This window comes from Trichoderma atroviride, chromosome 3, assembly GCF_020647795.1.
Source record: "Trichoderma atroviride chromosome 3, complete sequence".
Lineage (NCBI taxonomy): Eukaryota > Fungi > Ascomycota > Sordariomycetes > Hypocreales > Hypocreaceae > Trichoderma > Trichoderma atroviride.
Window position 1 is genome coordinate 4,399,639 of NC_089402.1, and position 20,227 is coordinate 4,419,865.

General features: G+C 50.6%; 8 protein-coding genes and 1 non-coding gene across 9 annotated transcripts; 5 read left to right on the plus strand and 4 right to left on the minus strand.

Annotated features, from left to right (window-relative positions):
- The first annotated feature begins 708 nt into the window (after positions 1 to 708).
- On the plus strand, positions 709 to 4,195 carry TrAtP1_006721 (uncharacterized protein). The gene is made up of 4 exons (XM_066113243.1): positions 709 to 1,399; positions 1,470 to 2,075; positions 2,142 to 3,691; positions 3,754 to 4,195. The coding sequence occupies exons 2-4, from the start codon at positions 1,986 to 1,988 to the stop codon at positions 3,866 to 3,868; spliced, it is 1,755 nt and encodes a 584-aa protein (XP_065969329.1). The 5' UTR covers positions 709 to 1,399; positions 1,470 to 1,985; the 3' UTR covers positions 3,869 to 4,195.
- Positions 4,196 to 4,215: 20 nt separating this feature from the next.
- On the minus strand, positions 4,216 to 4,326 carry TrAtP1_006722. The gene has a single exon. It is a non-coding gene; the product is annotated as a tRNA-Leu (tRNA).
- Positions 4,327 to 4,659: 333 nt separating this feature from the next.
- TrAtP1_006723 (uncharacterized protein) lies at positions 4,660 to 5,962 on the plus strand. The gene is made up of 2 exons (XM_014082441.2): positions 4,660 to 5,391; positions 5,526 to 5,962. The coding sequence occupies exon 1, from the start codon at positions 4,766 to 4,768 to the stop codon at positions 5,348 to 5,350; it is 585 nt and encodes a 194-aa protein (XP_013937916.2). The 5' UTR covers positions 4,660 to 4,765; the 3' UTR covers positions 5,351 to 5,391; positions 5,526 to 5,962.
- On the minus strand, positions 5,533 to 6,082 carry TrAtP1_006724 (uncharacterized protein; the record flags this gene model as incomplete). Its single annotated transcript, XM_066113244.1, has 2 exons — positions 5,533 to 5,723; positions 6,052 to 6,082. The coding sequence occupies 2 exons, from the start codon at positions 6,080 to 6,082 to the stop codon at positions 5,533 to 5,535; spliced, it is 222 nt and encodes a 73-aa protein (XP_065969330.1).
- Positions 6,083 to 6,117: 35 nt separating this feature from the next.
- On the plus strand, positions 6,118 to 7,285 carry TrAtP1_006725 (uncharacterized protein; the record flags this gene model as incomplete). Its single annotated transcript, XM_066113245.1, has 2 exons — positions 6,118 to 6,645; positions 6,750 to 7,285. Exons 1-2 carry the CDS (start codon positions 6,576 to 6,578, stop codon positions 7,283 to 7,285), a joined length of 606 nt encoding a protein of 201 aa, XP_065969331.1. The 5' UTR covers positions 6,118 to 6,575.
- An 86-nt stretch (positions 7,286 to 7,371) lies between these two features.
- On the minus strand, positions 7,372 to 11,112 carry TrAtP1_006726 (uncharacterized protein; the record flags this gene model as incomplete). Its single annotated transcript, XM_066113246.1, has 2 exons — positions 7,476 to 11,112; positions 7,372 to 7,426 (listed from the first exon to the last, which is right to left on the minus strand). Exons 1-2 carry the CDS (start codon positions 10,523 to 10,525, stop codon positions 7,372 to 7,374), a joined length of 3,105 nt encoding a protein of 1,034 aa, XP_065969332.1. The 5' UTR covers positions 10,526 to 11,112.
- A 1,534-nt stretch (positions 11,113 to 12,646) lies between these two features.
- Positions 12,647 to 14,330, plus strand: TrAtP1_006727 (uncharacterized protein). The gene is made up of 3 exons (XM_014082027.2): positions 12,647 to 13,249; positions 13,424 to 13,632; positions 13,730 to 14,330. Exons 1-3 carry the CDS (start codon positions 13,021 to 13,023, stop codon positions 13,970 to 13,972), a joined length of 681 nt encoding a protein of 226 aa, XP_013937502.2. The 5' UTR covers positions 12,647 to 13,020; the 3' UTR covers positions 13,973 to 14,330.
- Positions 14,331 to 17,501: 3,171 nt separating this feature from the next.
- On the plus strand, positions 17,502 to 20,024 carry TrAtP1_006728 (uncharacterized protein). Its single transcript, XM_014082437.2, has 2 exons — positions 17,502 to 18,227; positions 18,311 to 20,024. The coding sequence occupies exons 1-2, from the start codon at positions 17,814 to 17,816 to the stop codon at positions 19,343 to 19,345; spliced, it is 1,449 nt and encodes a 482-aa protein (XP_013937912.2). The 5' UTR covers positions 17,502 to 17,813; the 3' UTR covers positions 19,346 to 20,024.
- On the minus strand, positions 19,495 to 19,707 carry TrAtP1_006729 (uncharacterized protein; the record flags this gene model as incomplete). Its single annotated transcript, XM_066113247.1, has 1 exon — positions 19,495 to 19,707. One exon carries the CDS (start codon positions 19,705 to 19,707, stop codon positions 19,495 to 19,497), a length of 213 nt encoding a protein of 70 aa, XP_065969333.1.
- Positions 20,025 to 20,227: the final 203 nt, after the last annotated feature.

Consider the following 20,227-nt stretch of genomic DNA (forward strand, 5'->3'; position numbering starts at 1 on the left):
GAGCGCTGCTTCATAACACTACCAACACTCACTCTCGCTCGCCTCAATGTCTGCTGTGGCAATCCGGAGCTGCACACTGGCTTTGGTTCCGAGTCTGGGCAGTGAACGGCACGTAGGTGCCTGTACCGAAAGTGCAGACGGATGGCACTCATCTACAAAAGTTTACATGTCGTCCCAGACAGATGCCTGCAGATTGAATGTAAGCCGGCCAAATGAGTTGACGCTTAGAAAGATGATTAGTGCTGCAGGAAGGGCGCATTAGGCGATTGGTTAACCTTGTGTAGAGGTAGCTGAAGAAATTGAAGAATGGTCTAGGAATATATACATACATACATACTTATATGGAGATATTCTAGCAGTCGAACCACGGCCTAGCCATGAGAGGCTTCTTATTAAAGGGCTGGCTGGCTGCTTTGAGACGCACTTTCTGAGCATCGGGATGGGAAAGCTTGTTCAGTGTCGCTGTACTATTAAATGCACAATTCTCGCTTCAGTGGAGCAGTTCAAGATATCAAAGTCTTTGTTCCTGTGTGAATTAACGACAAGAAGGGCGCGGAACACGGGCATCCTATAACTGAAGAGCCGTAACAATTTGTTCAGAGCAGATCGAATACACTGCGTAGTTTTAATGCCATTTGCGTTGTTGCAGAGCAAACGTCAATTTCCTTGAAGCAAGAATCGACAATCGAGTCGTCTTGTTGGCTACGTGGCCTCTATGCGAGAGGTTGAAGTGATCCTGTTCATATACGATAGACTGAACTCTGCTGCCCTATATCACGCCACGAATCACGCATATACATGTCGATATCAGGAGTAGAGAGGATGATATCAGAGGAGTCATCAACTGTTCCCTACCTCAAGAGAACCTTGTATATCTGCGTCTACTGAACCAACATGTACAGAGTACCTACGCATTCGTGTTGCTGGATGCTAATGATGAATACGGGGCACACTCGATGCCAGCTGTATGTATGTAAGCAGTAATGCGCCTCTTCTCACCAGTCTGGTAGGTGAACGGTGCTGCCATGGCCGATATGCACCCAAAGCGGAAAGCGTCTGGAGTCGATGCTCGGCTGGTCGGGTGGGCTGATTCTGCCTTTTCTGCGCCATGGATGGTCTCACTTGGAGATGCAAGGTGTGTCTCATATTGTATACACTGATCAGCTGGGATGGGAATTCGTATGCAGCTCGTAATAGTAGTAAAAGGCTGTTTTTCACCAATAACATCAACTACCGCATCGGCGGCCTTTCTGGCCACATTCCAAGGTCCCTGAACTTCTCTGGCGTGTGTGGCGTCAAAAACTGCGTTTTCCAGCGCCCACATTGGTCGGCTCCAGCGCCCGAAGACGCCCCTGGCCACCTTCTGGTCCTTTCCCCGCCACCGCTAGGCCGGTACTTGGTACGCCGTGGCTCTGTAGCAAAGTAAAAAAGCAAAAAAAAGTCTGGTTCGTTTCTAATCAGTTATCCAGATCGCCAGCGTGGCATCTTTCCCGTTTCAGGAACATCTCATGATATGTCAGCAGAAGAACTTGTCCTTCTGTCCAAAAGTCTCCGGCGCAGCTTCTTGTTTCTATTTTTGCAGACTTTCTTTTCCTTAATCTATATAAGTTTTTCCATATTCCCTTCGCTACTGGCCTTTGCCCCCCCCTTCGCGGTACGATTTTGAAAGCTGCAGTTCCGACTAAGTTGCACTTACTGGCTGCGGCTTGGCGATAGGCTTAAGTCAAACATTCTTTTTTATCAATTAGACGTCAGCCTCTTTTGCGTTTCGATTTTTCTTGCTCCTGCTTGGGTCGCATTCGTTGAGACTCCCAAACAGGGCTTAATTGAAGAGACTCCAAAGCCTTGACATTTCGGAGAGGCACATCTCCTATTCATTCTGCCGTTGTTTCGGTCCCTCGCTTCCTGAAGCGATGCCAGCCTTGCGGGCTTCACATTAACTACATAGAACCGCCGCAACAGAATTTGGCTTTCCTGCGTCCACGATGAAGTCTGCAAGCAAGCTGTTTTATCTCTCCGTGTTTGCCCTCTTGGCTACATCGGGAACATGCTCCGACTCTGCAAACACCTGTCCTGTATGGCAATCCAATTCCGCCTCGATTTCCAATGTTCCCTTTGCGCTAACAATCTGTCGCTTCTAGTTTTCGCCAAACGCCATCATTGACGATGGATGCGTTTCGTATGCCACGCTCGATAGACTCAATTTAAAGGTGAAGCCTGCAGTCGACGACCTCGTTCGCACAACCGACTTCTTTTCGCATTACCGCCTGAACCTCTTTCACAAGACATGTCCGTTCTGGGACGACGAAGATGGCATGTGCGGTAACATCGCATGCGCCGTCGAGACCCTGGATAACGAAGAAGACATTCCCGAGATTTGGAGGGCCAGCGAACTCAGCAAGCTGGAAGGCCCTCGAGCGAAGCACCCCGGCAAGAAGATGCAGAAACAGAATCCCGACCGACCGCTACAAGGAAAGCTGGGTGAAGACGTTGGGGAGAGCTGCGTGGTGGACTATGACGACGAGTGCGACGACAGAGACTACTGCATTCCCGAAGACGAGGGCACGACGTCCAATGGAGACTACATCAACTTGCTACACAACCCAGAGCGGTTTACCGGATACAGTGGCCAGAGTGCCAAATCAGTCTGGGATGCCATCTACTTGGAGAACTGCTTCAAGAAGAGCTCGTTCCCCAAATCCGCTGATCTGGGAGTTTCGAATACCCCAGCAGAGCCTGCCGCCTTGGATTTCAAACACGTCTTGGACTCTGCCGGACGCCAGGCCAAGCTTCAGCAGCAGCGACAGAGTTTCCCGGATACTCCTTTTGTTGCCAATACTGGTTACGAGGTCGAGGATGAATGCTTGGAAAAGCGAGTATTCTATCGAGTTGTCTCGGGCATGCATGCCAGTATTAGCACGCATCTGTGCTGGGATTACTTGAACCAGAGCACTGGACAGTGGCAGCCAAACTTGGCTTGCTACGAGAGCCGACTGCACAAATTCCCCGACCGTATCAGCAACTTGTACTTTAACTACGCCCTCGTTACTCGCGCCATTGCGAAGTTGGGTCCCTACGTCCTCGGACCGCATTACACGTTCTGCGCAGGAGACTTGTTGCAGGATCAGGCCACACGAGACAAGGTCGCTGCTGTTACCCAGCACGCGGCCAGTGTCCCTCAAATATTCGACGAAGGCGTCATGTTTGTGAATGGCGAAGGCCCATCCCTCAAAGAAGACTTCCGCAATCGTTTCCGCAACGTCAGCCGAGTTATGGACTGCGTCGGTTGCGACAAGTGCCGTCTCTGGGGGAAGATCCAAACGAGCGGCTATGGAACCGCCTTGAAGGTGCTCTTTGAATTTCACGAGAATCAGAAACCCCCGTCGTTGAAGAGAACCGAGCTAGTAGCATTGTTCAACACTTACGCCAGACTCAGCTCATCGCTCGCGGCCAATGGCAAATTCAGAGCCATGATCGAATTGCGCGATAAGGGATCTAACAAGCAACTACCTACACCCGAAGAAGTCTATCAGCTTGTTGAGGAGGAGGACGAAGACATGAATGAGTTTATTAAGATGCGCCGTCTTGGACCAGAATATCCGTTGAGTGACCAAGTCGACCAAGAGCTTGCTCGCGTTATGAAGGCAGTCAAGATTGTTTTGAAGAGCTGGATTCGAGCCCCCAGAATGATGTAAGTCTACATAACGATACAAACGGGTTTGAAAAGAAATCATTTACTAACAGAGCTACTAGCTGGGAAATTCTGTCGGATGAGACATCAAGAATCTATCGTACTTGGATCGGTCTGCCTCCACGACCGAGGCGCTATACATTCAAGTTGCCGAATTTAGATAGAGACGAACTATGAGCGCAGCATTATACATTCGGTGTATATTCATGATACAATCTGTAACATTCTGTATATATTTCATTTGCAGAAATTGGCGTTTTGGAAGGGTTTGGCTTTTTTTCTACTCTAGTTCATCTCTACGATAGGAAGTTTCGTTGCGGGATGAGCGGTTTGGTTATTTTGCGATGCATTGATAGAACTGGATTCTATATAATACAACAACAGACTGTTATAGGACGCAATGCATTCAACTCTCAATTTATATACATGCTATTATTGTTGTCTATTAGGGGATGCCATAAGCAAATATCTATGGTAGGAGTAGGATAAAAAAAAATAGTTGACAAGCGGGAACTAGCAAAAAGTGACACCTGAGGGATTCGAACCCTCGCCTATTTCTAGACCGCGAATAGGATGCTTCAATTGCTTGGAGCTGTACCTGAACACGGCGCCTTAGACCACTCGGCCAAAGTGCCTTTGAACATGTCATGAGGCGTGCAATCTATAAATATGAAGGTGGTTCCTTTCAGAGTGTAAGCAGGAATTGCTCACAAGCAGTAAGCATTTCTGTGTAATAGGTGAGGAATCGATTATCTTTTTGCAGTCTCTCTTTGTGATTTTATTAAACTGTCGTATTTCACGGTAAGTAATGAAGCATGAAGCTCTGTACTTGGAACAAAGGCTGTGGGATGTCTCATTGCTGAGGGGCACGTCGACTTGGATGCAGCTGACTCCATCTTGGATGAGGGGTTGTGCATGTAGATGAATACAGCAGATGGTCCAAGTTGCATGGAAATTCATAACTAGGAAAATATCATATAGGAATAAGATTTACTTATTTCTCTTATAATCTCTGTGTTTATTTGTTTGACTATCCTTTGCATAGCGTCTCCCTAGTATTGACACCATCTCAACATGGCTCCATCTACCGTGCTCCCACCACGGCCCTCGCAACGACTTGACGGCAAAGTCGCCATCGTCACCGGCGCAGGCAGTCTCGGCGACGGGCTCGGCAATGGACGCGCAACATCCATCCTTCTCGCCGAAGCTGGCGCCACAGTTCTTTGCGCAGATCTAGATCTGGCCACGGCACAGCGCACGGTGGAAATGATTGTCCAAGAAGGGGGCAAAGCAGCCTCAACAGATGCGGACGTGAGCTCGGAACAAGACTGCGAGGCACTAGTCGCGGCAGCAAAAGATATGTTTGGGCGATTAGATATTCTAATCAACAATGTTGGGATCATGGGTGCAGAGGGGACGGCCGTGGAGGCGGATGTTGACGAGTGGCATCGGGGACTGAGCATCAATGTGACGAGCATGGTGCTCATGGCGAAATACGCGATTCCGCTGATGTTGAAGAACGAGCCTGGCGATGGAGGCATCAGAGGGAGCATTGTCAACATGGCGTCGATTGCGGGTTTGCAGGGGGGGCACGCCGCATTTGTTATATCCAACGAGCAAGGGGGCGGTTGTGAACATGACGAGAGCGATGGCGTATAATCACGGACATGAAGGTATACGGGTCAATTGCGTGTGTCCAGGTACGTTGGAAGCAAAGGGAAGAGAACTGCTCCCCATCAGAGATTTTATTTACGCTGCTGTTGTTTTCACCATCCCTCCTACACCACTTACACGTAGAGTGTCTCAGTGTTGACTCTTCTTTTCGTCACTATAGGATTCCTCTATACGCCCATGGTTGCGGGTGACGGCATGTCAGACGAGATACGCGACCAGCGTCGCAGGCAAGGCTTGTTGAAAACAGAGGGAAACGCCTGGGATTGTGCCGCTGCGGTGAGGTTCCTGGCTAGCGATGAGGCGAGATGGATTACGGGGACGGCGATGACGGTTGATGCCGGGGTGACTTGTTCGTACGCTATGCCATGACGGGAGAGTATAAAAAAGAAAGAAAGAGAGCCGTTGAGATACTAATTGACTGGTTGTTACTGGCCAATATAGAGGAGAATAGCATGGTCAGAGTGGGTTGTTGCTTGGAGCTTCAGCATAGATCTATCCCAGGAGCAATGCCTTCATTATACATATAAAAAAGGACGCATAGATATAAACGCTGGCTAGGTAGCATTAGACATATGATGAAATAAAGTCTTTCAAAAAAAAAAAAAAAAAAAAAAAAAAAAAAGAAGAAAGAAAAACATGACGGCTATCTTTGAAGAGCAGGCAACAACGGAGCGAATGTTCATTACCTAAGCCGCCGCGCTTGGCACAAACGCGCATATTTCTTGCCGAAAACTTCTTGACCCTCAACCAACCTCACACACAACGAAAAGAAGACAAAGCGTCGTACAAAGGCGAAAGCATATGGCCGCCTTATGCTTGATGACTTGAACGAGAGATTTTATTCATGTTCTTCCGTTAATCCTAGGAGAGACATCACGGCGACTTCGGCGGCAGCCTCTGGCGTACACCAAGGAGAGGCTATGTGTTTGTGAGGCCTTGAGGAAGATTGAAAATGCTGTGAAACAATGCCCCGCCGAGAATCTCGTTAAAAGGATATCCAGATGGGTATTTTGGGAATCTCGTTTGATAAGAATGAGGCCCCTATTATACCTATGTGCCGACTAGCCAATCCATCGAGTACATGAAACGGCGGTTTTCACCATCTTATGCTCACTCGAACATGCATATCCTCATCGTTGAGCGAAAATTCAGTTCAATCGCCTTGCGAAGAAACTTGTTGATGAAAGTGGAACTTGGACATCTTTGAGAAATGGCATTACACAATGGAATCTTGGAAGCTCTGAATCAAAATACACATCAACATGACAACTTCGGCAAAGGTGAGATTACTGCTACGAAGGGGAGCCCTGTTTAACCAACCCACTTCAATTCAAAGACAAAGAAAATATGAAGAACTATCCTAAACTAATAATACATTTCTTAGAAGCTAATGCCTCGCCCCTCTTAGACTTTAAATCATGGGAGGGGGATAGGGACGGTGAGGTTAAGGCCACCCAATCCGAGAGCACTGCCATTGAGCCCGACGCCAACACCATTGCCGCCGGCGGTCACATTGAGAAGATTACCATTCCCGTTTCCTCGACCACCATTGCCAACGCCCACACCAAGGCCAAGACCACCATTGCCAACACCCGCGCCCGCGCCGAGGCCAAGACCACCATTGCCAACGCCCGCGCCGACGCCAAGGCCGGCACCGACGCCAGGGAGACCACCACCGAGAGCACTGCCATTGAGCCCGACTCCAACACCGTTGCCTCCAGCGGTCAAGTTGAGAAGGTTGCCATTCCCGTTCGCTCCGAGACCACCATTGACACCAAGACCACCATTGCCACCGAGATTGCCACCGACGTTTACACCGACATTGCCAGTGTCTCCAACATTGATGCCGCCAGCGTTGATGCCGAGGCTTCCAAGGTTCGCACCGATGCCGATGTCGAGATTATCATTGCCCAGGCCTAAATCGACGTCGAAGATGGGGGCAAAGCCGATGGATGGGATCTGTGCCGAGGCGACGCGGAGGGACACAAACTGTCCATCGTCCGTGTTCAAATCCTCATTGACGAGGACGGCATTGTTCGGTCCAAGGACGGTGAGTTCAAACTGGCCGCAGTCCTGAGCATTGGCATACAGGACACGAATGGGAATGTACCGGCCAACGTCTCCTTCGGGAACAACCCTCAAGTAAGCGTTGAGGCCGGCAGGTGAGCTGCCGTCGGCAATCAGATTGGCGTTGAGGTTTGTCCAACCCGCTCGAGCATTGTTGCCGAGCCACACATAGACGGTTTGCCTAAGGCCAGGACTGACCTGGAATGTGTAGGTACCGGCGGTCCTAGGACGGAAGTAACCAATGTGTTGGATGATGCTGTAATCGATGCTAACTCCAACATCGTCACCGTAAACCTGAGCATGCTCTGGAGGACAGGTTCTCTCAATACCTAGAGTCTGGGTCAAGCCTGAGTCCAGGGCAACCTGGCCGTTGAGAGCGACATCTGGCTGGAAGTGGAGGATGGGCCAGTTCTGCGCCGTCTGGGCGTCTGCGGTACGGAAGGGGATGGTGCCGGCGAGGGTTACAGTGTCCCTGACCGCGCGTCTCAACTTGTAGTAGGCCCATTGGAGACCGTTGACGGAGTTTCCGAGCTCGCCGCCAGGATCGACTCCAAGTAACGAGCGGCATCTATCACCCCTGCATTGATATCCTAACGGACACCTCCTGGACAGAATGATGTTACTGCAGGTTACACACGTATTATTGGAGCACACTCTATCAATGTCACAGAGCTGTCCGTTTGTGCAGGGGCCGGTTTCCTGGATACAGCTGCCAAGTCTGCAGTTATATCCTGCCGGACACCTCCTAGATGTAACCAGGTTATTGCAGGTTACACACGTGTTGTTGGAGCACACTCTATCAGTGTCACAGAGCTGTCCGTTTGTGCAGGGGCCGGTTTCCTGGACACAGCTGCCAAGTCTGCAGTCGTATCCTATCGGACACCTCCTGGACGTAATCAGGTTATTGCAGGTTACACACGTGTTGTTGGAGCACACTCTATCAGTGTCACAAAGCTGTCCATTGGTGCAGGGGCCGGTCTCCTGGACACACCTGCCAAGTCTGCAGTCGTATCCTGCCGGGCAACTGGCGATGGCTGCTGGTGCTCGCTTGCCAAGTCCAATGAGATCCGGAGTGCACTCAACGCACTGCCTGTCAAGGCAGACTCTGCCGTCCCTGCAAACCTCCTGGTTCCTGGAGCAGGTATCAATTCTCTTCTCGCATCTGCCGTTGAAGCAGTGGTCTCCCTGGGAGCACTCGAAGTCGTGGCGACATTCAGACTTCTTGACGCAAATGCTGTTCTCACAAATCTCTCCCCTGTGGCAGTCACCCTCACGGCGGCAACCAAGTTTGGGAACGCACCTGCGGTTGGTGCAAAGCTCGCCGGGAAGACATTGGGTATTCCTCTCACATCGGTCAAATGGCTTCTTCTCGCAATGACCAAAGGCGTTGCAGAACTCGGTATCAGTACACTGGCGGTCAGTGCCGCAGACGGGTCCAATGGCGCGCTTCTGGCACAGGCCGTGAATGTCACAGACTTGGTCAAACTTGCACTCGGAATCGATCTTGCATCGGAAATGATCGCCACGGCGGCAGCGGCCTTCCGAGTCGCAGATTTGGCCGTCTTCGCACTGTCGGTTGTCACGGCACTTGTTGTTGTCCTTGGACTTGCATGAACCATCGAAGCAGCCCTCGGCGCCCTTGCACTCCGTGTCGGCCTTGCACTTGGGCCATTCACCCTTCTGGCAGATTCTCTGGGAGTTGCAAAGATGATCGTCGTTGCAGCCCTTGTCGTCTTGGCAAGCGGGAGTATCAGCTGTCTTGCAGATTCCCCAGCTGGTGCAGATCTGGCCCCATTTGCAGTCCGAGTTCTTCTCGCAGTCGGGGAAGACAACCTTCTGGCAGTAGCCGCGTTGGTTGCAGATTTGACCGTGCTCACAATCCTTGTTGGTGGTACATTTGCCGCCGTTGTCCACCTCGCAGGCTTTTCCTTCACAGCGAGGACCAGGGATGGGCTGGCAGACACCGTTGGAGTTACACATTTCGCCGGTCTTGCATTCGGTGCTGGACTTGCACTGAGGGCCCTTGGGGGTTTCACAGATGGACTTGGAGCTGCAGCTGCACTCGCTAGGGCAGTGCTGCTCGGTGGCGCCGCATCCTCTCCAGAGGCCGTGGTAGACGTCGGTGGGATCAGTGTACCAGTTTCCCCAGGTGTGGTTCCAAGCGCTGGACTCCTTGCCCCAGCTGCCAGAACCGGATTCAGAGCCAGAGCCAGAGCCAGAGCCCTGTTCCCAAGTGCCGGTCTCCTTGTTCCAGGAGCCGGAATCCTTGTCATAGCTTCCAGAGTCCTTGGAGCCCGTATTGTCCGAGTTCTCGGGGACCTTGTTCCAGGACCCAGAGTCTTTATGCTCGCTGCTGGGGTCCTTATCCCACGTACCCGTCGTCGTGTTGTAGCTACCAGAGTCTTTGCTGTAGCTACCAGAGTCTTTGCTGTAGCTACCAGAGTCCTTGCTGTAGCTGCCGGGGTCCTTGCTGTAGCTACCAGAGTCTTTGTGCTCGCTGCTGGGATCCTTTTCCCACGTACCCGTTGCCGTGTTATAGCTACCAGAGTCCTTGTTGTAGCTACCAGGGTCCTTGCTGTAGCTACCAGAGTCCTTGCTGTAGCTACCAGAGTCCTTGTTGTAGCTACCAGAGTCCTTATTGTAGCTGCCGGGGTCCTTGTTGTAGCTGCCCGGGGCCGTTTCCTTGCCCTCCTGGCATTCATGACAGTCTTTATGCTCGCTGCTGGGATCCTTATCCCATGTGCCCGTCGCCGTGTTGTAGGTGCCGGGGTCCTTGTTGTAGCTACCAGAGTCTTTATTGTAGCTGCCGGGGTCCTTGTTGTAGGTGGCCGGGGGTGTTTCCTTGCCCTTCTGGCATTCATGGCACTCTTTGTGCTCCGGGAAGGGTGTAGTAGTAGGGCCACAGGCGTAATGGCCTTGGGTACACTTATGCTCATAGTCCTTGAGGTCGAGATAGGCAGTGCTCGTGACGGTGACAATCGAGGCCAGCCACTTGTTGTCGCCCTCGTGACTGTCCTGCTCACTGCCGGCCACCGCCGATGCCGCCCATACGGCTGCCGCCGTCAGGAGGCCGCGGCGAAGAGACCGCACCATTTTGACGTAAACGAACGAACTAAACTAGAAAGAAGCGAATGAAGGAGTGAATGAGTGTTGGGATGATGAGAGCACGGTCTGACCAAGCATCCGAAAGAGCAGAGAAATGGATGTGTATTTAAGCACCTGCGCGACACGCCGCGATTGTGTCCGAGTCCACTCTTGCAATGAGACTGATGAAGAGGTTGCTGCGCTCTGCAAACATCAACATGAGCGGCGATGCATTCCAACTTTAAATGAAGCATTTTTGCTGCTTCCGCTTCAGGGTTTTTGCTCTCAAAGGACTGTAAAACATTTGGCAAGACTAGGCTTGGGGTTTCAGGCTTGACCCTTGGTATTGGTCGAGCCAGGCTTTGCCCTAGATGTGATGGGCAGCTATGTGTACATGTAAGTGTGAGTAGGCTCACTCATCGGCGATGCGTGTTTTGGCAGTAGTATTTCCTCTTGTTAAGCATCAGCCCATTTTGTGCAGTCAGCTCACGAGGAACCTCCTACTCCCTTCCTCCTTCCCCCTATCCCTACTACCCCTCAACTGTATTTCACCCACGAGAACTGTATTTGCAATATGTCCAGGATATGATCTCGCATTAAAATACAAATTCGTGTGACATGCCAATTTAGACTTCATAAACCCATGTTTAATAAACTCTCTAGAAAATATCAAGTTGCGTTTCACGATCAGACCGATACTCTGCATATGCCAGACTACACCGACCGAGAATATTTTCCGAATTGGTCCACAAAAGCTGCTGCTACCCGTCCTTTACTTGCAGATCGGCAGTTGCAGGGCTGTCTACTAATCCATCCCTTTGCCTCTCTGCGGAGGCGGGAGTGCCCTCTACTGGCTAGGCCTACATTCCCCTGGATGTCTCGGACTCTCGCTAGTCTACCGCGGAAGAACACCGCCGGTGTCTAAGGTACGAGCGCATTCATTTAGTAGTTCCCTTTTTGCATCTCAATATTCAATCCCAGCTGTCGAATACCACAAGGGCACAGTCTTGGATGTATCGAGTATCTCGCGTTGTTCCTGCATATTGAGGAACGTGGGGTTGGCGCCCACATACAAGGCGAAATACCTTGTGATATATGTGTAAAATGTTTAATCTGCTTGGTTTCCTAGTTGGAAGGGAAGCGCTTCTCTGCTGAGCCAATAGCTGATGAGATAGGGCTAATAGTAGGGAGTCTATCTGTTGCCCGCCATTCCTAGCATTGCCTGGGCTGAATTTCGATAGGTAACTTACTCGCTAGAAGCAACAGAACAACGCCGTTCCAACAGCGGCTATTGATTTGATGCTTAAAGTAATGTAACGAAGATCTACTGTGCTACTGTATTCTCTCTGTTTTTGTGTTCAGAAAGTGCAAAGCTTGGCTAGTTTGTAGTAATCTGTGTCAACATCGTCTCCTCGAAACAGGAGATCTGCACAGCAACAAACGCAAACAACAAAATCACAAGAAGCAAATTACAAGAAGGAATAGTGAGAAGGAATGCTAGTCGCGGGGCATTGCTCCTCTCGCCGTGGAGGGTTGAGACCGAAGGAATTCCATCCTCTACCAGAGGGCTGGGGTGTCTCACCGGGTGTTTTTGGCCGAGACAGCCCAGCATTACTTGCCCTCTGTACGCCTAACGGTGAGGGCAGGGCTCAGGGAAACAAAAGTGTCTCTACAGTGTTCACTCATATCCTTTTCCTCGCGTCGATTCGAAGCTGCTGCCTCGTTTGAACCGGGCAGTTGATCATCGCCGGTGTTCAGGTGGGCGGTCGAATTCAGCGGTTGGTCTCGCGCCAGTGATGCGCTGTAGGCCTAGGCAGGTTGGCAGGCTGCCTGTGTTCAAATTTCTAGGGCTAGGTCGGCATTTGACGAAAGCAGCAGCGTGGCATCCATGAAGCGTGGCAAGCGGCGAAACAGCTCAGGATCAGAGCAAACACACTGCAATAAATATATTGAATGATTCATGCGATGGATGTGGGCTGTGCAAGCAGTGAACTCGAGTATGACCGGCCGGAAGGCAGCAGAGGCCATGGCCCTTTGCCGTCGCTCAGCCACGCTGCTGCGGTGGAGAAGCGGCCACGGCCCTCAAAGCGGAATCGCATCACGCGTCTCCAGTCCTTTTGATGTTTTCCAATTAGCTCTACCGGAGCAGCAGGCAGTCACTGTTCAGTGCGCGACATCTTTCCTTGAAGGTCTGCACCTTGTTCACCGGTGATTGCGTGCACAGCCCATTCTGAACTCGGAGCGGACAGAGGTTAAGTGCATTAACATTGCTCAATGCCTGTGCTCCCAGTATGCCTTGACGTATCAGTTGAACAAAGATCCATTTTGCATAGCGCTATAGAGCGGTGATAGTGTTATAAAAAGGCGCGCTTATCTGCACTGCATTTCACTCATGGCAAGAATCAACACAATCGTGGGATCAAACATTCAATACCATTCTGTAAACTCTCCTCTTGTCGATACTACTCTCTATCAATCCTAGCTGAAAAAAACGACGAAGAACCATGTCTTCTCCCAACGATACCAACGATACCAACGATGCCAAGGATATCAAGAAAATCGTCGAGACTCTCACAACCGCCATCATAAGCGCTTTCCCGAGAAATGTCGCACTCGCCGCCGCAGAAGCTATCCCAAAGGCTCGCCCAAACCCCAGGGTTGGTGTCTCAGCTCTTATCCAAAATGAGAAAGGCGAGTTCCTCGTTGGCGAGAGAATGGGTAGCCACGGTGCAGGTAAGATCTCTTTTCCCCCCCTTCTGGTTCTCGTGGAATTCTCTATATGTAGTGGATTAAGGTATGGAAACGGAAAGGGGGATGTACCTCCGAGGTGGTTAGAAATGCAGAGAGCAGAGCTTGAAACAAGAGTTATGGGGCTTTTGCTGACTGGATATGGCGAAAATGATACAGGCACCGTGCAGACTCCAGGCGGTCACATAGACTTTGGTGAAGAACAACTCTACAAGGTTGCGGAGCGAGAAGTAATGGAAGAGACCGGTCTGGAGGTCACGGCCGAAAGAATCCTCACCATAACCAACGATGTATTTAACGATGAGGCCAAACACTACATCACGACCTGGATCATCTGCACCATGAAGAATCCTGATGCCAAGCCAAAGGTAAAGCAAACCCCCTCTTTTCTATTGCTACAAGGATGTGAAATTAGAGTTGACGAGCTAACGCTGGGGAATTTTTTTCCTTTTTTTTTTCTTACAGCGCATGGAACCTAAAAAATGCATGTGGTGGGCATGGAAGTCGTCCAAGGAGCTGGCGGAGATGGACAAGGCAGCGGATATCAGGAAGGCAGAGAAGAAAGCAAAGGGAGAGGAACCGGACGCCCCGGCTGGCGACGAGCTGTTTCTTCCTCTGGTCAACCTACTCAAGCAATCAGTCGCCGCAGAGGCAACCGATCTCTCCAGCTTTATTGCTTCCACGGTGGGCCTTGTACACGTAAAGTAGAATAACGGTTGCCCCTCTTTTCTTTTTCTTCCTTTTCTGTTCTACCTTTGTTTGTTTGCTCTTGTCTTTGAGCTTTTTGTACTACTTGCTTTTCTTCCATGGAGGAATCACGGCACTATTATTGGGATAAACGGTCAAGGCACAAAAAAAAAAGGGAAAGGGATGTGGTGGATAAATGACTGCAACTTTTTAGATGGGGTTAGATTTAGAGCGCACGGTATAGCTTCAGAAGCACGTTTGTACGCTTGTTTGTTTGTTTTAGATTAATAACAATCTCAAGATGCGGCTAGCAGAGGGAATCAACTTCCCTTCAAGATATTTCTTTCACTCAAGATAAACTTATTCTAGTGGTATATTTGTTCCCTTTCCCCTTGAGTAGAGTGAGATGCATTATGCCCAAGTTATAGGGTAGGTGCCACGTAGTTCCAGTATTGGTATGTATATATTTCCGTTGTCCGTAGGTGTAGGAACTGGCTAGGTCTTCAACTTTTTGTACGCCTGTGAGCAGACTGGAATATTTCAACATGCACTTTAATCCATCTTGCATAAAATAGAGTAAGAGACCACGAACCCCAAGCCAAGCGGCTCGGCCCGTTCCTTTAGTTATTGGGCCTGTGATAGAAAGAGGGTGCTCAGTACCTGCAATCAACATTGGAGATTTCTAGATGAGCCAGCCAGCTGTTGGTCTGTTACAGCGTTTGTTGTGGCTCCGAGTCCCTGTGGACAGTCTGTTCCGGGGAAGGGTGGGGCTGCGTGGTTCCGGAGGCTTGGGCGTTTCGGGGCGAGTTTCGGGGACGATGCCTGTGTCAATATTGGAAATGTGAAGGATATAGCCCTGGGAATGCACGTGGATTTATCTGCCAGTCTCTGCAAGTGGCAGTGTACATCTAGAATTTATAGAAACCAAGTATAAAGCCCTACAAGTAAAATGCTTCCATAGGGATGTACCTATCAATTTCTAGTAGAGCATAAGAACATGCATGATTTTCTGTTCCTCTATTGCATGTGTATATGACATTTTCGCTGGCTCCACTCTTCGTGATCAATCACAGGAACGCCCCAAAAGCCGGTACACACCCTCTCAACGCGTATTTTACAAACAACAACATGTAATTGACCGTTAAGCCCACCATCAAAGTCAATGGCGCAAAATGCCAGTGGACGAATTCCCTGCTGCCTTCAAAGCTGCGGCAGCGATACTGGCAGACCGCGATAGAGCCCAAATCCGCGGCCAAAAGCCTCTCTCTATCCGCAACGCCGCTGTCAAGTTCAACACAAGCCCGTCAGCCGTTCAACGCGCGCTGTCCTCACTTCAGAAGCCCGACCCTATTCCTCGCAGCCCAGGGCGGCCGCGGTCGCTGATGAATGCCGAAGATGAGGCTCTTGTTGCCTTTGTCATGTGGTTCCAACGCGCAGGCTTCCAGATAACGAAGTCGCAGCTTGTGAGCGCTGCCAATGACATTCGCCGCCGCCGTGACCCTGAGTTTGAGGATGTTGGCAAGAATTGGTATTGCCGGTGGCTTCAAGATCACCCCGAGGTTCAAAAGTCTTGTTTTAAGCCCGAGAATAAGCCTGGGGTGTCATATGAGGCTTCGAGTGCTGAAATTCTACTGAAGTTCTTTGGAAAACCTGAAGAATATCGTTTCCGACTATCGGATCGGCGCCTCAGAGTGCTGGAATAAAGACGAATGCGATATTTGGCTCCGCTGCTTTCGTGGGCAAAAGCTTCAGGCGCTTGTTGCACGCACAACGCAATCTCAGCGGCCCCGGGCTCTTGATGAAAGAAATGGAAAATCAACAACAGCACTCATCAGCGCGGCCAACGCCGCCGGCGAGTCTATTCCGCCCTGGCTTATCTTCAAGGCCTTCCCAACGGACGAGGACTGGAAGGAAATCAATGCCGACGGAGCGATTTATTTTGCTCAGTCAGAAACTGGCTTTTCAAATTCTGAAATTACGTTGGAATGGCTTCATCACTTCAATCTATGGTCTTGGAAGAAATCAATCCAAGCCCAACAATCTGGTCAAGGACTCGAGGACTGGTTTGGTTGCGATGCGTGGCTGAGAGATCCAGCGAAGCCTTGGGCACCGCCTTTTGAAGTACCGCCGGTCCAGCGGCCTGCAGAAGACAAGATATATCGACTTCTTGTTATTGACGGCTTCACTGGTCATACGACATTTGAAGTTTTCGAATACTGTATCAAATTTGACATTATCGTCGCTGCATTTCCCTCTGACTTCCACATCCTTCAACCGCTTGATGTTGGCGTTTTCCAACCTCTTGAGCGTGCCCAATCAAAATTCCCGCCAAAATCGCTATCCCAAGGGAATTTAACCTTTACGCAAGCCGAGTTCATCACAGCTTTCCAAACAATGCATGATAAAGGCTTTACGAAGGACAATATCATTTCAGGGTTCGAGGAATCTGGCATTTTCCCTCCCAGTGCGAAATCATCAGTCGTGAGCGTATTTTCGCAGCTGCAGAAGAAGCGGGAGACACCTAAACCTAGTTTCCTGCCCATGGTGGCATCTACTCTTCGTATGCCGGAGTTGTTAGTTGAGAGAGATCGGCGTCTCGAGAGGTTATCAAGTCGCAAAAGCCGCGGTGGCCCCGTCCAACCAACCGGTAACTCCCACGCGGCCGCGAGCCAGAGCCAGAGCCAGCAACAAGATAATGTATCAAGGCAGCCCAGTAGCGCTAGGATGACAAAGGCACAACTACAAGAGGGCCGCCGGGCCATCAGGCTTGGGATGGAGCGGGTGAAAAAGATGTGGCGAGACAATCAATTTGAAAGACTTGAGGCCAGGCAGAAGAGAATGGCTTTCAAGGCGTGGCTTCAACATACGGGAAAGCACCAAGAATTTAGTGCGCTTGAGGCTCGAGACAGGGAATATACCATACTCATCAATCACAAAGTCGACTACTTCTCTGCTGATACAGCAGGATCAGAACCACAACAGGAGGAAGATATATAACGGGGCCCAGCCAAGCCAAACATTTTTAAATGGGTTCATATATCTGCTTCTATTAATCTTCTTCGTAATGTAGACAGGTTTGTATTCATACTATTTTGTATAGTTGTTACGTTTGGTCTTGGCAATATGCGAGGCTTGTAGGCAATTTCTAGGGTAGACCGAGTGGGTGCTGCTCATGAACATGGCATCCTTTGAGTCAGTCGTCTTTTACATGAGACAGTAAATTCTGCAAGATAAAACATCATCTATTTTACTGTTTCAATCTCATTTATTTCGAGTGTCCTTTTTATATAATCACTTTCATTCCTAGTATGCGTACTTGTAATTGATGTGGTTGTGGCGAAATGAAGCTTCAGGCTGCAGCATGCACATGCACATATGCATGGTGACACACGCGTCTCACATTTGCATAGCATAGAAATGCAAGGCTACGAGTATCTGCTCTTAGCGGCGTGATTCTCTATGCACATTGTCATCTTTTTTTTTCCATCTTCACTTTGCCTGCATCTTCTGCTGGTTACTCCAAGCTCATCTACCGTTTTATGTAGATATCCATACATAAAGAACCTACAAAGTACCTTGCTCAGTATGGCCGCTTATGCTCTACACCAGTGTATCTACTAGGTATCTCCCAGCGCCCGCCAAAGTGCTGGTTCCATCTATGCTTATAGGCGGGCCTCGGAGCTTCCCACCCGCTCCATTCCAGCCAAGACGCAACCCAATGACGACTTCACTCGCGAGAGCTGCTGTGCCCTGACATGCTCCCATAGTGCGCGCACCGCAGTCGCAAGAGCTGGCCCCAGCCTCGTTCAATGCTTTCTTGACGACATGCTTCCAGCCGCATCATCTCCTCCGCCTCGCACTCATGCCCTCGCTTTCCGAACCCCGCCGGCCGCGTCTGTTACCGCAGAACCGCAAGCTTCGTCACCTCAAGGGCCTCTCGCTGCGGAATCTCTCGTTTGAGCCCGTGCAGCTGCGCACTGCCGACGACGTCGCTCTCAACAGGAGCCCCAACAAGCTCGGCGCGCTGAAGGAGGCCGGCCAGCTGCATGGATCGCGATCGTCGGACAACTTGCGACAGGATGCCCTGCGGCCCGAGAGATCGAGGTCGCAGCCGCCGCGGAGGACGAGCTTGATCGCCGCCAGCACGAGTCCCGCCCTGAAGCATAAGCGGCTGAAAGAGCTGCTGGACGATACCTTGGGAGACGCCTTCTTCTCGCTGCACGTCAACGGCTTCGACGAGCCTGTTTACGTTAGCGAAACACGCGAGAGATCGGCGGTATGAGCCACGGACTCTACGGAACTTTTTACCGATCGCTGAGGCTCCGACGCTGACTTGCTTTCTTCTCTTTTCTTTTCTAGAACTTCAACTTCCAATTCTTCGAACTGGCGTCCCAAGGATCGTCCGTCTCCAGATCGTGCCAGTTTGTGATCCGAGTATGGGCCAGGCGGCAGAAGCAGACAACCTGGACCTTCCTGCTGGAAGAGCTGGTTGATCTCCGAGAGCTCAAATTCATTGGCACGCTGCTGAACCGCCAGTATCCCCAGAATGCGCTCATCTTTCATCTCGAGGATGGCGTCTACTCTTTTGACTTTCCAACCAGAGAATCCGGGCCGAGAAACGCTCCTCCCGTAGCGACTTCATCCTATAACGCATTGATGAAATTGGCGAATCTCGAGAGCTCCATCGAAGATGCCATGCGGACTCAACAGCGAATCATGAAGCAGATAAACGATATTCTTAATGACTCTACAACCGATGCGCCGGATGTGGCTGAACAAGAGGTTGCCTTGGCTCAGAAATATGTTGCTATGCAACAGCGTACGAATAGACTTACACAAGCGAGAAGAGACGAATTGCAGGAGTCGCTGCGCAAGCGGAGGGCTGCAATCGCCACAGGCAGAGAACTCCAAGAAAAGGTAGACGAAGACATTAGAAATAATCGTGAGACACTCATGGCAGCCAAACAGCTGCTGGAACAGACACAGCAGCAAATCCGTGGCCAGCGCCGTCGAATATGCTCCGAGCTAGCCGATATCTTTCCCATTACTCCCGTACCCAACGCACCGCCTCTCTCCTTTCAAATCTGCAACGTGCCACTACCAAACTCAACATATGATGCCGCTACTGCCAGGACTCTCAACGAAGACGTTCTTTCGGCCGGCCTGGGCCTGGTCACACTGCTCACGCGCCACTTGCAACTCTATCTGTCTCAGCCGCTCCTTTATCCGCTATACCACCATGGATCCCGCTCATATGCAAAAGATGACATCTCCCTTCTTACAGAAAAGGGCGGTTCCCGTAGGGAGTTTCCGCTCTATCTCCCCCCGAGGTGGATCCACCGCCCTGCAATGGCGCTTCGAATACGCCTGGTTCCTCCTCAACAAAGACATTGAAACGCTATGCACTTCCCAGGGCCTCAAAGTAGTCGACATCCGGCACACGCTCCCGAACCTCAAGTATCTCCTCTACGTCTGCAGCGCCGGCTCGGAAGAAGTCCCCGCGCGGAAAAAGGGCGGCGTCAGGGGCCTATGGGTCGGGAGGCTTAAGGGGGAGGCTCTCGGCCGTGCCGTCCCTGCTGGATGGGGAGGGAAGCAGTGCTGCGGGTAGCAGGCGCGGGAGCTCGGATAGCGACCTTGCGGCGAGCCAGCATGCCGATGCGCTGAGGAATGCCATTGCCAAGAGTAATGGGCATGGTAATACCAACAGCAATGGTCATGGCAATGGGGGCGATGCAGCTGATATGCTGCGGAGTCATGATGGAGACTTGGGGCTGCCGTTTGCGACTGGCGATGTTAAGTTCTCTCTAAGGACAAAGGGCCTCCGAGAGGACATTGCGGGGTGAAAGGATAAACTCTTTCATGGCTTAACAAATCAACAGCTAGAGTTTCGCTTCTGGGAACCGCCGAATGGATCTATCGCATGGTTCGTATACTCTGGAAGTTGGAAAAAGGTTGAAGTTTTAAGATGTTCCTCGGCGTTTTGCTGGCGCAACTAATTAGCTATCTCACATAAGAATCAGCGTAATATAAAAGCGAATGAATTGATAGAGAATCAGGGGGTGTAGCTCCTGGATCATCCAAAAAAATAATCTGTTTACTCCATTAAACGACTGTATGTATATTCGCTCGTGCCTGTACCAATACGTATTTCATCACAGCAAACCTCCCCAACATCTCGCCTTTACCCACTACGAGTGCCTCCCTATCAGCCATTCATCCTACTAGTAGTCAAACAATTCCATAACACCTTGCTGAAACAATCAAGTCACCGGGATA

Coding starts and splice junctions, on each gene's coding strand:
- TrAtP1_006728 (XM_014082437.2), top strand. CDS start 17,814: ATGCCCTCGCTTTCCGAACCCCGCCGGCCGCGTCTGTTACCGCAGAAC. Junction 18,228..18,310: donor AAACACGCGAGAGATCGGCG/GTATGAGCCACG, acceptor TTTCTTTTCTAG/AACTTCAACTTCCAATTCTT.
- TrAtP1_006727 (XM_014082027.2), top strand. CDS start 13,021: ATGTCTTCTCCCAACGATACCAACGATACCAACGATGCCAAGGATATC. Junction 13,250..13,423: donor AATGGGTAGCCACGGTGCAG/GTAAGATCTCTT, acceptor AAAATGATACAG/GCACCGTGCAGACTCCAGGC. Junction 13,633..13,729: donor ATCCTGATGCCAAGCCAAAG/GTAAAGCAAACC, acceptor TTTTTCTTACAG/CGCATGGAACCTAAAAAATG.
- TrAtP1_006721 (XM_066113243.1), top strand. CDS start 1,986: ATGAAGTCTGCAAGCAAGCTGTTTTATCTCTCCGTGTTTGCCCTCTTG. Junction 2,076..2,141: donor ACTCTGCAAACACCTGTCCT/GTATGGCAATCC, acceptor TGTCGCTTCTAG/TTTTCGCCAAACGCCATCAT. Junction 3,692..3,753: donor ATTCGAGCCCCCAGAATGAT/GTAAGTCTACAT, acceptor CAGAGCTACTAG/CTGGGAAATTCTGTCGGATG.
- TrAtP1_006723 (XM_014082441.2), top strand. CDS start 4,766: ATGGCTCCATCTACCGTGCTCCCACCACGGCCCTCGCAACGACTTGAC.